The 17,035-nt window shown below is 48.0% G+C and overlaps 1 protein-coding gene across 3 annotated transcripts in view; it reads left to right on the forward strand.

Annotated features, from left to right (window-relative positions):
- Positions 1 to 17,035, forward strand: part of Ldlrad3 (low density lipoprotein receptor class A domain containing 3) — a 235,310-nt gene that overhangs the window by 76,264 nt on the left and 142,011 nt on the right. For 2 of the 3 annotated variants that reach the window (XM_050147157.1, XM_050147158.1), the window contains exon 2: positions 1,723 to 1,869. In XM_050147157.1, coding sequence (XP_050003114.1) covers positions 1,723 to 1,869 — 147 coding nt within the window. The remainder of the gene's footprint in view (positions 1 to 1,722; positions 1,870 to 17,035) is intronic. The other variant, XM_050147159.1, reaches the window with a different exon arrangement.

The following is a 17,035-nucleotide window of genomic DNA, read 5'->3' on the forward strand; positions in this document are numbered from 1 at the left end:
CCTTTTGCTTGTAGCTTCCCTCTTGGAATGAGCTTTGAGAACTCGTATCTGAAGAGCAACATGTGTGTGTGTTGCTAATTTAGTGACAAGCAGCAGATGGTCTCCAAGAGGGTATTGACGGTACCAGGGCTTGTTTGATGACTATATCCATTCCTGTTGGTTCTTGCTTGCTCCAGTTATGAAAGTACTGTTAGTACCACTTTGAAAGTAGCATTACCAGACAACCGTGCTTCTCTGTGCACGAGGAAGCTGGGCCACTCCCCCGAGAGAAGGTAACAGAGGAGTCTGATGCTAGCAGGCGAAGAGCAGGTCACTAGGAGATGGCGGCATGAAGGGTGTTCTAGGCAAAACATAATAAATAAATGAGAACGAAGAAACAGGTTAGTGGTGTGATCGAGTGTAGGGAGGGTTCTGAGCCCTGATCTATAGCTGCTTCCTTTGGCAAAGAGGGTGAAAGAAGATCACAAATCTCACTACCTCATTACCCATGGGCAGTTCTAGAAGGCCGTGACCTTAGTGTCAGCACAGAACTTGGTGTGCACAGGACAAGTGTCTGGTCGTAAATGCCTAGTGTGAGTTTACTCAGTGACTTGAGGCGGTTGCAGCTACAGTGTGCTGACCTGGCAGACTGGTCTTTTTCTTCTTTCCCTCCAACAGTTTACTTCTAGCTGTCTCCTTATCCCTCGGCTTTTAATCACACTGGCTCAGCTTGATCTGACCTATCAGATGTTTGCTCTGTGGGAAATCCGCCCCCGCGGCTCAAGGTGGATGAGGTCTGTAACCCACCTTACCTGCTATCACATTTAGTTTCCTAAGGGCGGTGCTGTGCTGGGTAGGGCCCTTGGCATTTTATGCTTGTTCAGTGGACTTGAACCTGAACCTTGGGACTTGGTTCTAAATCTCCAGCAACTCTTGGATAAGTGGTAGTGGTCGGGTCAGCCTCCTGGGGGTTGGCAGGCCTGTGTCCAGGTCTCATCTTGGCCTTTCCTACCCACACAGCGTCAGGCAGATTGATTGGTACGTCGAGGAGATATCCTATTTCCTGGAGGGAAACGATCTCCTGGTATTCTTGCCAACTTGGCTCCAATTCAAGGACTCTGTGATTGTATGGACCGTGAGTCTGAGGTTTTGGAGGCTTGCACTGCTGAGGATATTTGAGGTCCAGTGCAAATTCCTATCTGAAACTTTAAATTTAGCTGTTGCGGCTGGCCAGGAAAGAACATTTGTGTTTGCTCACCAATATTTTTTTATTTTTTATTTGTGTGTGTGTGTGTGTGTGTGTGTGTGTGTGTGTATGTGTGTATGTTCAAGTATGCAAATATTCATGGAAGCCAGAAGAAGGAGTCACAGGCAGTTGTGAGCTGCCAGAAGTGGATCCTGGGAACAGAACTCTGGTCCCCTGGAAGAGCCACAAGTGCCCCAATGACTGAGTCATTTCTTTAGCCCATTTTGCATAGATCTTGAGGAGAGAGATGAGCACCTGTTAGATGCTAGACACCAAATGCTTCCTTTGCATCGCCTCAGCTAGTTCTTCAGCATCTTTGTACTGAGGTGGGCCGAGATCTAAGTACATCTCATGGGTGAGGAAACAGGCCCAGACAAGCAAAGATAGCCACTGGAAGTCTCCCCTGGGCTGAGCACCAGTCTTTCCAAGTAGGCCAGGGCTCTGGCCCTTGGCTGTGGTCACTGTGCCTCTGACTACCTGTTCTCTCCTTCTTATAGAGAGCCAGCTGCTCCCTGGGAACAACTTCACCAACGAGTGCAACATCCCAGGTAACTTCATGTGCAGCAACGGGCGGTGCATTCCGGGTGCCTGGCAGTGTGACGGGCTGCCTGACTGCTTCGACAAGAGTGACGAGAAGGAATGCCGTGAGTGGCTGCCTGTGGCTATGGGCAGGGGTGGATAAGGGCAGAACTCCAGGCCAAGAGCAGGAGGTCCAGCCAGGCTTGGAACTTGTGCCCTGTTTGCTGTGAGCTGGTGGGCCAGCTTTCCCTCTGTCTTCGAGCAGTGTGGTCTATGCAGAAGTGTAATATGGTAGAAGAGCCCTTGCTTGGGTGAGCAGGTGACCCCCCTCTCCTGGATGCTGCCCTCACCTTCAGAAGCCCAGGCATTATGCTCTGGGGTACCTCTCAGTCAACAAGGACCATATCTTGAGAGATGGAGACTGTCAATGTGCGTTAGAATTCGCTCAGTTTCCTGTGAGGGCTAGAATTATGTCAGTGCCCTGTACCGAGGAGATTCTCAGCTCATGTCTTTATGCTTCCTTACCTCCTCCTCTCTGTATGGAGATGGTTGTGCCCTGGTCCTTCACTGGACTATTCCCCTTTGAGGAATGCCAGCGTGGTATGGCCTGTGTGGTCCTCCCCACCCCACCCCCTCCTTTAGCCTCTTGTCCATTTTGTGCTCCTGAAGCATGCATTAGATCTGGGTTGAGGGTAATCCCCAGGAAAGGCGGCAACTCGGACAGTGGAGGGTTTGGGTTGTCCAGAGACCATCTTCCCTGCCCTGATAGTCCTTTCTTCCTTCCCTGAATTGATCCCAGCATACTGAGCTTGGCTCTAGGTCATCCCCCTGGCATCCTGCCAGGTAGGCAGCATTAGGAGGTGTGGCCCTGCCTCGTCTGATGGGCGACTGCCATGGAGTCTTACATCTCTGCTCATTCATAGACTTTGGGAGCAGGCCATGTTCTGCCTGGAGGATTCTGTTCTGGCTCTGCTGTGGTTCCGGGAGCCAGCTGAGGACAAGGCACTGGGAGGCTCGGAACGTGAACTTTTAGCAGAGCTGTTCTGGGGTATGAGATTCTGTCTGTTGATGCCCAGGAAGGAGCTCTGTGTTTGGAACATCACAGGGGCCAGATCCTCACTCACTAACGGTGTGCTCACACAGACTTGCTGCCTGTTCTGAGGCTGGTTTCTCACCCAGTATGGGGGGCAGCATCCTCCATGCCTGCTTCTGCTCTTCAGAGGAGGCTTGGGGAGGCATAACCTGAAGAGACTTGGAGGCTGTATTAACTCCTGTTATGTATGATTTTTCTCATTAAATTGTTAGACTCAATGCATTCTACTTATTATTATTCTTTTCCTCTTTTCCCTAAACTGCTTTTTTGAGACGTATTAGGTCTCTTTCACTGTTTTCTTGCTTTTAGCATAACTTTAAAACTTCCAGAAATCCATCATTTCTCACTTGAGTTTCAAGTGTGATTGGATGTGTGAGCCTGGTCTTCTGCCCAGCTTTAAGGAGCATTAAGCACTCCATTAGAGTGCAGAGTTGCCGTTTTCAGGGCACTGCATGCTTTTGAACAGCAGTGGATACAGACTGCCGTTAGCTGGCCGGCGGTACTGAGCCCAGAGTCTGTGAAGGAATGCGGATTCGCAGCTAGGCCAGCCCCACCTCTGTCGGTAGCTGCTGTGACATTACTGACTTCTCTGAAAGTCTCAGCCTTCGTGGGGGCAGCGGAGTATATTAGAATTCGTGAGGAAATGGGAAGAATGGTGGAGAGAAAATGTTTTTAAAAGGTTTTGTGCCAGCAGCTGCTTGGAGCTGTTGGGTTTGGTTTGGAGCGGCCCATTCTTGGCCATCCCCCATCCTGCTCTTCTCCCCAAGGGTGATAGAGAGCCAACAGGCATTTGCTTAGTCTTTTGATCCAGACGTAATTAATTTTTTTTTTACTATACCTATAAACATGTTGCTCACCCAGCTTTTGCTTTAAATGAGAAAACAACTCTTGAATGTTTAGACAATAAAAGGAAGGGGAAAGTCCCTTTTCTAAGAGAAATTGAACTTGAATTTTCTTTCGTAGTCTTCTCCAGTCCAGGAACTGAGTGTGAGATTTAAAGGATGATGACCTAGACTCAACCACGGTCTTCTCCTGCATCCTTAGGGGAGCATGTGCTGTTAGAAACGTTCCCAGAATATTCTAATGTAGAATCTAGTGATGGGATTAAAGGAAGTTCTTTACCCAGGTAGGACTCCAGTTTTATCCTCTCATAAAGGGAACAGGAAGGCTTCTTCTTTCTTGGGGGGGGGGGCGGGATTTGAGGCAGGGTTTCTCTGTGTAGCTTTGGTGCCTGGAGCTCACTCTGTAGACCAGGCTGGCCTTGAACTCACAGAGATCTGTCTGACTCTGCCTCCCACGTGCCAGGATTAAAGGCGTGCGCCACCATCACCTGGGGGAACAGGAAAGCTTCTAATTGTGAGCACCATGGTGATGTCTTGGAAGGTGTGTGCCAAAAGCACCATCCTGGTGCCCATGTGCCACGAGTGTAAGCACAATGACTGGGCAATCTGCACAAACCATGTTCAGTAGTTGTCATAAGGGTGTGATTGTGTGGCTTTCTTTTTCTTCCTCCATTTTCAGGTGTGTATGGTATGTATGTAAATGCACGTATGGAGGCCTGAGGTTGATGATAGAATCACCCTCCATTGCTCTTTCTTCTTCATTGAGGCAGGCTCTCTTAGTTAAATCCAAAGTACACCATGGCTAGTTTTGCTAGCTAGCTAGCTTGCTCTGAGCTAATCTTTTCCCTGCCTTCCGAGGTTGGAGTTACTGGCAAAGATCTGAACTCCAGTCCTCACCTCTGCATGGCGAGAGCTTTAACCAACAAGGCTTCTCCCCAGCCCATGCCTTGCTTTTTAGATTTAACATTAGCTGTGTGTCTGTGTATTTATAATTGTTTTGTGAAAGTGTACGCACTGCAACTTAGCCATGCTCTACTGCATTTCTTTTACTTTAAAAAAAAGCTTTTTAATTATGTGTGTGTGTGTGTGTGTGTGTGTGTGTGTGTGTGTGTGTGTGTATTTCTGCATGTGGCTATAGTACAGTCGACTACAGGTATTTTCAGATAAGGCATCAGATACCTGGCACTGGAGGTAGATGGTTGTGAGCCATCTGACATGGATGCTGGGACCTAAACTCAGTCCTCTGAAAGAGCAGCAAGTACTCTTAACCACTGAACCATCTTTCCCGCCCTGTTCAGCCTTTTGGCTTTTATTTCTGATTGTTTAGAATCATTTAAGAAACTTCTTATGTAGGTGACAGAAATGCGTGGTGGCTCAGGGCTGAGGGCTGAGGTGAACAATTCGCTTTCTCTGGGAGCAGGAAGTGTAGAACCCCTTCCATCTTCATGGAAAGAAGTTTCTTTGAGACAACTGTCTGCTGTCACTCCCGAGAGGTAATGGCACCCAGAGGTCCCGTGACACTTTGGCACTGAGAGATCATGTGTTAGAAAAGAGGTTGTGAATCCTTGCCCTTTTTAAAGGTCAGGAGGAGCCTGGAGATGTATCTTGTGGTCGGAAGAAGTCTTGTGATCAGCTCTTTTGTATCTGCAGTGAAGAAAGATGTTTTGGAAAATAAAAAGGATTTCTATCATCGAGGGGGAGGGAGAGGAGGACAAAGGAACCACATCAGAACCCGTCTCTGTTATCTGCGCTCAGAAGCTCAGGAGCTGTCGCTTAGGCCTTGTCCTACTTGTAATCACCATGGAGGTTCAGATTTTTTCATATGGCATTGTATCATGCTGCCATCTTCCTGTTTTTCCATATTTCTCTATCATTTTAATGCCTTGATAATAATCCACTGATTTGTTATCACATTACTGATATGCTATTATTCCTTACTCTTGCTTTGTGGTACTGCTTCGTTTGAACCCGGGGCTTCATGCCCAGCAAGTGTCTGGTCTGAGCTTCCCCTCCAGCCCTCTGTGTTACTCTTGTTCAGCTTTCCACTGCATTGCAGGCACAGCGGTGGGGATGGCTCGCTTCTCGTTTCCAAGAGCTGAATTCTCAGAATTGAAGTGACTGCGCTGAAGGGCGGGAGCGTTTCCTGCCTCTGCCCACAGACTGCCCACAGTTTGCTGAAGGTCTGCACCAGTTGGCTTTCCCTTGGCCAGGAGTGAAGTCTGGGGCTTATTCTAGTCTTGGCAGCGCTGATTAATATCTTTAAAATAAACTCCCTCTTCCTGGCCAGTAGTTGAGAGCATGTATTTTACATTCTTTTAATTTTTTTTAATTAACAAGGTAGAATGCTTATACCTTTAGTTATTAGTTGTATTTCCTTGTGAAGTATCTGTTGATGAACTAAAATTACTTCTCACCTGACCTGACAGGCTCTGTTCTGCAGAATGCTTCTGCGGCCTTCCCTCCCAGAGCTGGGAGGGGTTTTGTTTTGCTATGCTTCTAGTATATTTCTGTTCTTGGTTGGTGGATAGCCCTTAGTGATAATTTTATTCAAATTGCTTTTCATATTTTTTTTGCTTTTTTTGTTATAAAATGAAGAGAGATATGTTGCAGGAAAATGCAGTCTCTCCATGAGCGCACTCGTGAGGGAGCAACAGTGAGTGAGTATATGCTGGAGCGTCCTAGGGATCATACTGAACCAGACACTTTATATCTTATTAACTCATTAGTTGTCACAGAAGCTTTTATGGAAAGGAGCTGTTATCACAGAGGCAGAGCAAATACAGAGTTTGCCTGTTTTTCCAGAAACTAAGACCCCATGCCTTCCCACATCAGAGACTGCCGGGGTCTTTTGTTTACCTCCTGTAGGTGTCTGCTCGCTGGATTAATAGGATCTTGTGCATTCTGTTACCTGTACTGTGCTTGTTGTAATTAATAGACATTCCTATAATACAAGGAGATACTTGGATTATAAAGGATTATTTTGGCCCACACTTTTGGAGATTTGAATCCCTGTTGGCTCTGTTGCCTGTGGAAGATCGTATGCAAGGGTGGGAGAGTACCCAGTGAAGTAAAACCTATGACTAGGATGCAGAGAAGAGAATGAGGAGGAAGGTCTGGGGTCTCATTGTCCCCTTCAAGGACACCGCCCCAGTGGCGTAAAGGCCTCCCACTAAACCGCCTCTTTAAAGATTTATTATTTTTAATTATGTGTGCATGTGTGTGCTTGTGTGTTTGTATGTGTGCAACTGCCTGTGGTGGCCAGCCTTGGAGATGTGAGCTGCCCATCATGGGTGCTGGACCATCAAACTCGGGTCCTCTGGAAGAACAGCAAGTGTTCTTAACTGTCCGCCATACCCGGGGCCCTTTTAAGGCTCCTTTACCTCCTAATCCTGCCACAAACACATTAACACGTGGGTTTATGGGGGGCATTCAGGATCAAAACTTGAGAGGAAAAGGTTCAAAGCATCAATAATGTTTTTCTCCAGTAATGATTTTTCAGATGGCCTTTAGTCCTTGAAACCTTCTCTGGGAAGCCAAGGGCCATTCGCAGTGACAGAGCAGATGCAAACATCTGGAGCCAAGTGCCTGGAGTCCTTCCTGTTCTGGGCTGACCTCTACCTCTGACCTCTGTGTCCCAACAAAGCTGGGGGGAGATTTTGAATGTTGGAGTTCACCTTTACAAGGTGGCCTGTTTCTTCTTGGGAAAAGTGCATAGACTAGTGTTTTGGTCAAGCATGGGTACTTTCTCATCGTTTTGCAGGGGTATATAACCCAGTAGGATGTGGAAGAAGCTGTTTCACCAAGGATCTGTCATTTTGGATTTTGAGACAGGGTTTCTGTGTAACTTTGGAGCCTGTCCTGGAACTAGCTCATATAGACCAGGCTGGCCTTGAACTCAAGAGATCAGTCTGCCTCCGGAGTGCTGGGATTAAAGGCATGCACCACCACGCCCGACTCACCACAGGCTAGTGGCTCCACAGGGCCACAGATCAGGGGATCGGCCTGTTCATGGGCTGTATGCTTCAGGATGTTGACCTTTGGTGTGCTGTACCTAGGGAAGACAGGTGACCACGCAATGAATTGTGGGATATAGCTACAGCAGAACCGAGATTTCCCTTTCAGCTGTGTCAAAACAGAATCGCCACACCAACAATGTTTTGACTCAAGTTGTGACACCTGCTGCATTCTGAAGTTGAAATCCTAAGGCATGGTGCATCTGGATTCAACTTGTTTGGTGTTTGAGTTTAATAGAGTATATTAATTACTTTTCTTGCTGTTGTGAACACATATCTGATAGTATAAAAAGGAGGGAAGGTTTATTGCTCATCTGTTCAGAGAGTTCAGGCCATTGTGACGGGGAAGGCATGGCAGAGAGGCACACTTTACATCGTGGTGGCCAAGAAGCAGAAGGAGAGAATACGGGAGGAGCTGAGGCAAGATACAGAGGAGGCAGTGAGCTCCTCAAGCTTCTGCCTTTCATCTTTGTTAGCAAGGACATCATGTTCATTCTGAATCCATCGTGGGATCAATCCATTGATTAGTCAGAGAACGCATGATCTGATGCTCTCTGGAAACACCCTCCCAAGATGTACCCCAAAGTGTGCTTTACTGAGCTCTCAGGCTTTTATTAACCCAGTTGACAATCACAATTAAACATCACAAAGATGTAATTGAATTAAAATGAGATCACAGAGTGGGCCTTAAACCATCACGGCTGAAGTCTTTTCAAGGGAGAACATTTGATTCCAGATCTGAAGAGAAGAAAATGATGGAAAGCCACAGGGAGATTTGTAAGCCAAGGTGGGAGGCCTGACGCTGTCCCTGTGGCTCTCAGAAGCACCAGCTCTGTGTATACATGGCTTTTGGACATCTGTCCTCTAGAATTATGGGAAAATACGTGTCTGCTGTTGAAGATTTTCAGCTTGAGGAACTTTGCCATAGCCACCCCCAGTGCACTAATCCAGCTAGGGACTGCACCTCACCACTTTTGTGGTTTAAGTTGTCACCTAGAAATGCACACGTGTCCTACACTCGTGAGACAGGACTTACTCAGCCACTGGCTTTTGCCTTCTCAGTGATTTGAACGTAAGAGTGTGTTCAGATCCTATGTCCCAGGACCAAGAACATGCCTTAACCTGAAACGGGGTCACTGCTGATGTGAGTAGTTAATATGAGGTCACATGATAATAAAATGAGCCCTGTTGCAATCTGACTGGTGTCCAAGAAGATACTGTGAAGAAATGAGGAGGAATCTCTTCTGACAGCAGGGATAGAGAGAGGCTGGGGTGCTGCAGATGCCAGCCAGGGAACAGTGCTCCCTAGAGGCCACCCAGAGGTGAGGGGGGGAATTTAGCCAGGATCTCTGTGAAACAAGGCTCTGGTGACCACTTGATCCTGCTGTGCAGCCTCTGAAGAATAGCTTTTTGTTTCCATAGCCCACTCCATTTGCGGAACTTCGTAATGGCCGCCCTGGGAAAGGAATCGGCTCATTTTCAGGGACCACTAAAGCTACTAGCACTCCTGTGGCCAACCTGGAACCGGTGGGCACTGGTCTTCTTTTACTGGGCCGCCATGCCCAGTCTCTCAGGGACAGCCCTGTTCGCTGTTTCTGCTTGAGTATCTACTGTGTCACAGGTAAAGTGTCCCTAATCCTGCAGGCCTTGGGACTGGCTAGCCACAGTGAAGTACTAAATTCCACAGGCTTCTGAAGGCGTCAGGCCTCTGACAGCAGAAGTGGCCCTTACAGCAGCCCAGAAAGTAACTGGTTTTATGCTGACCTGTGAATTCACTTGTGTGTTCTTTCTTTCCTATTTGGGTTATTTTGCTGGGCGTATGTGTGTGAGTTTTTAAATACCTCTGGTAACTCAGTCGTGTCCAGACCCTCAAGTTCTTCAATCCCAAAGGTGCATTGCGGATTCTATAGTTCAGAACAAGGCCTTAGGAGCCAGAGCATGCTGGAGTCCTGCAGCTTCTCAGAATCGAGGTGCTACTGTACTCTTCTCAGCACACACTTACTCATCTATGAGACCACCGTGCACCTTCCCAGAGGGCATGTTTAAAACATCCATTACATGGTGTAGCTAGCAGGAAGGAGCTGATCTTATGCCATAGGTATTGTCCCTGGGACAATAGTGTACTATCCACTCCTGAGTAAGCAGGTGTGTGTAAGTCCCTTACCGTGCCTGGACTGAGTGCAGCTCTCTGTAAATTCTAAGGGGCTTTTCTACTTGATTTGCTGGTAAGGTTTGTCACCAACCTGGTGTGGTGGGCCACTGCCTCCACGTGTCCCTGCCCCTCACCGTCTACACTCCAGGACGAGGGAGGGGCTGTGCTCCAGAGTTCGCTTTATTTCCTGGGTCCGCGTTGTCTTTTCATGGGAGGGAGTCTTTAACCTGCCAGTGTCGCAATGCCCTTCAGCCTAGCACTCCAGAGAGCCGGCCAGATACCCAAGCTGGTGCCAGAGAAGAAAACAAGTGCTTGCAGGCTGAGGTGAGCTGGGTGGCTGGGAGGGTGGAGAGGTTTGGAGGTGCCGCCTCTGCCTTCCTCCCAGAGTCTCAGCCTCAGTGAACCTGGAGTTGGTCCCCAACTGCCAATGTGGCTGTAGTCAGGTTGTCCTTAGCTCTGCTGGAGCCACACGCCATTTAACACCTAAGTGGGTTTGGGTGGTGGTCTTCTGCTTTGTTACCTGTACCTGGGAAGACCTGCCACCGCACACACTGACTTGAAGCCATCCTAATGCTTCCTGCCGCAACCCTCTGTTTCTACCCTACCTGGGCTTTTCATGCCTATAGAGCCAGCCCGTCATGAAGAAAGATTCTTAGTTCTCACGTTAGAATCATTCGCTCCCAGGTAGGCCCTGCCGGTTACTTAAATAAGAACAATTCCAGCTTGTCAGGCTTGATGTAAATCATTTTATCTCTTACAACCTTTTCTAAAAAGTTCCTGGTAGGTTTTGTTTGTTTGTTTTTGTTTTATCTCCCCCCCCCTCAAAAAAAAAAGCCAGCAATTTTGCACAAGGTAAAAAATAAAACTGCAAAGTGCTCCCAAACTCCTCAGGCATATCAGTTCTTAGGACTTCGAGAATGCACTGTCATGGAGTGGGTGACACAAAGCAGCGGACCTGTGCTCTTCACAGATTTGGAGGCTAGAAGTACAAGGCCCAAGTGCTGAGGCCAGTGTGTTCTCTGTGGAGGATAAACTACACATAAATGCACTTAAGTTGGTTATTACACTCTTTCTTCTAGCATCTGGGACGTCTTGGCTTCTCCACTTCTGTGGTGAGTAGGCACTCAGCGTGCTAGTTTGTGAGGATGGCAGCCTGGCAAAGCTGTGCTTTTCACAGCCATGGGTAGGCAGGGTGCTATAGATGAGACACTGTCGCCAGCTTGCTGCTTTCCAGCCCTGCCTACACTCTGGGATGCCTGCAACTGGATGTCCCAGCCCGATCAGGGCTTTTAAGTCCAGTGTGTTTGCCTTGCTCAGGACACAAAGAATCTGAGCCAGCTACTAATGTTTATAAGTTGGAAGTTCACACATAAAGATTGGGCTTATCAGGCTTTCTTTAAGAAAAAGAAAAAAGAGATTTGACATTAGAATCTGCACTTATTAAAAACTCCCCATTTGCCGTCTATCCCACTTCTGCTTCTTTTTCATGTGAAGGCCTTCAGGAGGACTGTAATTGTAAGATGGATAGTCCCCTCCATACTTCTGATGGAGTCAGAAAACATGGGCCCCTAGAATGACTGTCATGGTGTCTTAGTGCTTAGTGGCACATAGAGCAGTGGCGTCTTAGTTATGGTTTCTGTGGCTGTGAACAGACACCATGACCATGGTTACTCTTGTATAGGAAAACATTTAACTGGGATTGGCTGATAGTTTCAGACTTTAGTCCATAACATCGTAGCAAGAAGCAAGGCAGCATGCAGGCAGACATGGTGCTGGAGAAGGAGCTGAGAATTCTATATCTGCAGGCAACAGGAAGTGAACTGTTCACTGGGTGTGGCTTGAGCATAACCAAGACCTCAAAGCTCACCCCCAGTGACACACTCCCTCCAACAAGGCCACACCTGCTCAAACAAGGCTACACCTCCTATTAGTGCTGCTCCCTATAGGCCAAACATTCAAACACATACTTCCAGGGGTGATTCCTATTCGAGCCATGAAAAGAGGCTGGTTGTGCCATCAGCCACACATTGGACTGGTAGTATTTGATGCTTCAGCCAAGGATGTTGAACATTTCCCAGCAGAATCCACCATGTCTGTCTGCCTTCCTGAGGGTGTTGGGCTGACAGGACGGGAGTTGGCATGGAAAGTGGGAGAGGCCTGCCATGTAGCCACATGGCCTGTGTCAAATCCTGCTCCATCCTGTGCATCTATGGTACCTGTGTATACTGCCTTGGTGTCCCTTCAGCGCCCATGGGCATTTTGGGAGGACAAAATGGAGCCCCAAAGCCTCTTCCATCAGCCACTGCTGCTGAGCACTGAATGAGCTGAGGCTGGCAGAGGAGGCATTGACAGAGGAGGCATGGGCAGAGGAGGCATTTGCACAGGAGGCTGGCAGAGGAGGCATGGGCAGAGGAGGCATTTGCACAGGAGGCTGACAGAGGAGGCATGGGCAGAGGAGGCATTTGCACAGGAGGCTGGCAGAGGAGGCATGGGCAGAGGAGGCATTTGCACAGGAGGCTGACAGAGGAGGCATGGGCAGAGGAGGCATTTGCACAGGAGGCTGGCAGAGGAGGCATGGGCAGAGGAGGCATTTGCACAGGAGGCTGGCAGAGGAGGCATTGGCAGAGGAGGCATTGGCAGAGGAGGCATCTGCATAGGAGGTTGACAGAGGAGGCTGGCAGAGGAGGCACCGGCACAGGAGGCTGGCAGAGGAGGCATGTTTCTGGTGTAGGTTCTGCACCTGCTCTTGGCTAGCCACTTCCCTGTCTGCAGCCTCAGCTTTTGACTGTGAAATTTAAGTGGGGCAGAGGGAGAATACACAGGAAGGTGTGGGCACCATGTACCCATCTGCTACTCAATACAGTCGACTTTCTTAGCTCTCCTTTCCCCAGGGATACATCATGTCCTGTAGGGAGAGGTCTCTAGGATGGCCAGAGAATTTTAATGTAGATTTCCACCTGTTCTTTCAGGCATCAAAGGCAGGTTGGGTAATTATTCCGGTTCTAAGTTAAAGAAGGTGAACTGTTTGATTTGAAAACCACCATGGATCTTCAGAGAGATAGCACACAGGAAAAAAATGAGCTTCTCTCCTCTCCAGAGCCATATGCTGGAGGTGGAATAACTGGACCTGTGGTAGGGAGTGCCCAGAGGTGGGCATAGCTCAGGCCCAGGTGAAGGACCGCATGTCCACAGCTGACTCTCCAGCTCCCAGTGGCCATCTCCACTGGACAAAGAGTGACTCTCCTGGGATCCCTGGTTCTCTCTTGGAGCTGAGACAGAGGTCCAGGTTCTGGTTACTGAAGAAGAAGAACTGAGTCTGTGGAATTAAGGCTTCCAGGAGCGTAGTGAGAAAGCCAGGGGGCTTTCCTCATTGGTGTCATTCTGAGAAGACCAACTCCTTGGTCACAGAATATCCTAATTTGTGTACAGTTTTATCATCATCATCATCATCATCATCATCATCATCATCATCATCAATATTATTTCAAAGCTTCTTGTCCCATATCCCTGCCCATGCCCTTCTAGCCCTATTCTGGTGATGACAGGGGGTCTTGGACACGATGTACTAAAATCTGACCAAGAACTTCCCAGCTTCCTGCACCTCTCCCAGGTGGAAGCTGTCCTTCGGGACCTGTTGTGACACCTCCAATGTAAATGGCAGCAGTGTCACCAGCCGGGAGCTCAGCAGTGTGGAGTCATCTTGTGGTCAGCCATCCTTTGCATTTGCCTCATCCCGTCTCACCCCTCCCACTCCCAGCAAGCTCCACTGCTATCAGCATGGTGCTGCCTGTGAGAGAATCCTGTTGAAACAGTTCATAGCGAGGGTCAGGTTCACATTTCAGGGCGTCTGGAATAAGGGTGGCCAGGTCCATCTGGGACGCTTGTCATTTGGGCATGCTCCCAGTTACCAGGACTTGGCTGTAACTGCAAAATGTAGTGAGCAGTAACAGGCCCGGTAATTGCCAATAAAATTTAAATGGCTACAAAATCACACAACAGAGAAACAAAATTCTTTTTTTTCTGGCACATCCAGACACTCTTGTGGACCTGCATTAGGCTGTGGGCTGTGACCGTATAGTGTTTTATTTTTATTTTTTAATTCAGGTTCATACTTTGGGCTGTGACACAGTTCATGTGCAATTGCTTAATGGATTCTTTTTAAATCTAGAACTGAGAAAAAATAATTTTACAAAGATAATGTGCTGCATTTTTATAACGCAGTCACATGACTAGGGAGTCTGTAATTTATTTTTATAACATCAAAACTCTATACAATGTACTGTGATTACTCCAACCCCCCACTCTCTCACCCCTTTCCACTACCACCAACTCCCTTCTTTGCAACCAACCCCCTCCTATCTTCACAGCCCTCCTTTCCTTTCTCTCCCACTCCAGGAGGAGTGTCTGGGTCTGGCACCTGAGGAAGGCCGCTTGTTTGTTTCAACTGCTCAGCCATGAAATAATCACACAGAAACTATATTACTTAAATCACTGCTTGGCCCATTAGCTCTAGCTTCTTATTGGCTAACTCTTACATTTAACCCATTTCTATTAATCTGTGTATCGCCATGTGACTGTGGCTTACGGGGTAAAGTTTCATCTGGCTTCAGCGGGGCTATATGGCTTCTCCCTGACTCCGCCCTTCTTTCTCCCAGCATTCAGTTCAGTTTTCCCCACTTAACTAAGTTTTGCCCTGCTATAGGTCCAAAGTAGTTTCTTTATTCATTAATGGTAATCACAACATACAGAGGGAAATCCCACATCAGGCACCTATAGAACTGATCAAAAGCTTGTGGCTAGTCTGGCATGGTGGCCCATATTTTTAACCTGGCATTTGAAGGCGTGACAGGAGGATCTCTCTGAGTTCAAGACCAACCTGGTCTACATAGTAAGTTACAGGCCAACCAAATGGACGTGCCCTAAAACTGTCTGTAATCACAGACTTGTGCATTTCTTAGCCATCAGAGAAGTCTTTTTACAGTAGGCAGAGGTCAATGTGGGAACCTATAACTTCTCAAAGTGCTGATAATAGGTGCCACTGAATGCTTGGCCCAAATGAGGCATTGATGTCACTCCACCCAGAGCCCAGGGGACATATGAAAGAGAGTCTGAGAGGACTCTGGGAACCAGAGGATGAGGAGGAGTGTGGTGGGTGCTCTCTTCTGGATATGACCAGAGCTCGTGATATTGCTCATGAGCACACAGCGCATGTCCTGCGTGGGGTGGGACTAGAGGGTGGAGCTAGAGTCTTGTGGCAGTAATTCTTGAAAGTTAGTTTTCTGGTGGTCTAGACTGGGACAGGTGGAAGTGGAGGGCCTCAAAGTCAGAAGGTAACGGAACCTCTCTTCAGGAATTAGCTCAGGAACTTTCGACTCTTGGCATAGTCCCATAAAATGTCAGCAGTGTCTTAAGTAGCAAAGCCTGCAGTGTTTTCTAGAATTGGTGGTGGGGAGGGAAGGGACAGAAACAGGTGACACACACATATTCCATGTGTGGCAGGAACATTACAGCTTCAGATGGATTCCAAATTAAAATACAGAGTCTGTCTTCCTTGGGAGCAAGGCATTTGCATGTACTTGAGATGCTTCTTTCTGCCGCCCAGGCTCTTTATTTTGGGAGGATAAGGGTGGGGATGCAGACAGACAGTGTTCCAGATTCAGCTTGGGATTGAAGGATGTAGGATCTCAAGCCTGACTTGCCTCCTAATGTCTCTTGGCAGGTGGGAGGGTTCTTTGCCTCTCCTTTTGAGATCAGGTGACACAGCCCAGGAAGCTTACTGGGCTCCTGAAGGAGGTGGGGCGAACCGACTTGTGTGTTTTTCTCTTTGCAAGGAGTTGGGAGAGAGACCAACTCTTCATGAACTGTACAGAACAGACAGAGGGGGTTTGTTCGGCTTAGCTGCGGTTGCAGAGTGTGTGAAGATGTCTGCAGGGTACGGCAGAGGGGTTCCCTGCTGCTCATAGTCTTTCTATACAGTGCAGCAGTGCGGTAATGGCTGGGGCTGTGCTTTAAGGCCTGATGGGGCAGAGTCTTCTGGCTTGTGTTAATTTCATTGGTTAAATAAAGAGACTGCCTTGGCCCTTTAATAAAACAGAAAATTAGGTAGGCGGAGTAAACAGAACAGAATGCTGGGAGAAAGAAGCTGAGCCAGTGAGACGTCATGATTCTCCCACTCCAGGCAGATGCAGGTTAAGATCTTTCCTGGTAAGCCAGCTCTTGGGCTACACAGAGTATTAGAAATGGGTTAGGTCAATATGTAAGAGCTAGCCAATAAGAGGCTGAAACTAACTGGGCCAGGCAATGTTTAAAAGAATACAGTGTTCGTGTAATTATTTCGGGGCATAAGCTAGCCATGCGGGAGGCCGGATGCCGGGGACGCAGCCTCGCCGCTCCTATTACTACAAAGGCCTAGGTGTTGTGAGCCCATTCCTCCTGCCCTTTGAACCCATCTGGAGCCTCTCTTGAGATGGACATGGAGTTAAAACTCTGCCTTTTCTGTGCTTCTTCCTTCAGTCCTCCTAGTGTTCTGGGTCTTACTGCGCATGGACCACTTTCCCCGTCAGCGGGTGTAGTAAACATTGACTGCTCCCAGCTCTGGAGATCAGACTAGCATCTCAGTGTAGGACTGAATATGTCAGTATCTGAATATTAGACTTGCTGGTGGGGCCTTGGTCATGATGATTGTGTAGCTTTCTTTTCTTGCTGTGTTACATGGTGGAAAGGGTGGCCATGTTCCTCTGTCCTTTCTTAGAAGGGCACCAGTCCCACTGATAAAGGCTTTTCCCTTATCATCCAGCGAGCCCATTGATGTGAATGATATAGAAGGGGTCCCTTCACTCAGGTGCAGGCAGGTGAGTGGAATCTCAGCGAGGATGTTGGCCTTGGAACCAGTCCATCCTGAAGAGTGCTAAGTAACTTGATGGTGACCACTTGTGGCCTGGCTCTTGGCTTTGCTTTTAAGGTTCCCTTATTCACAGGCATATCCTCACAGCTCACGATCATGTTGAGGTTAGGTTCAAAGACGTGAGTTTTGTAATCATGTCAACATTCTTGGTCCATGGTAGCCAGGGTATTGGTTTTGAAGGGATCTTGGTAGGAAAACTCTTTGGCTGTCTCAGCTTTGAGGGTGTGTTTTGGGCAGCAGTCAGATACCCTTTGCCACTGTGAACATCAAGATGTTTTTAGTGTTCA

This window comes from Alexandromys fortis, unplaced genomic scaffold, assembly GCF_014885135.2.
Source record: "Alexandromys fortis isolate MF-2015 unplaced genomic scaffold, M_Fortis_MF-2015_v1.1 scaffold_12, whole genome shotgun sequence".
NCBI classification, from domain to species: domain Eukaryota; kingdom Metazoa; phylum Chordata; class Mammalia; order Rodentia; family Cricetidae; genus Alexandromys; species Alexandromys fortis.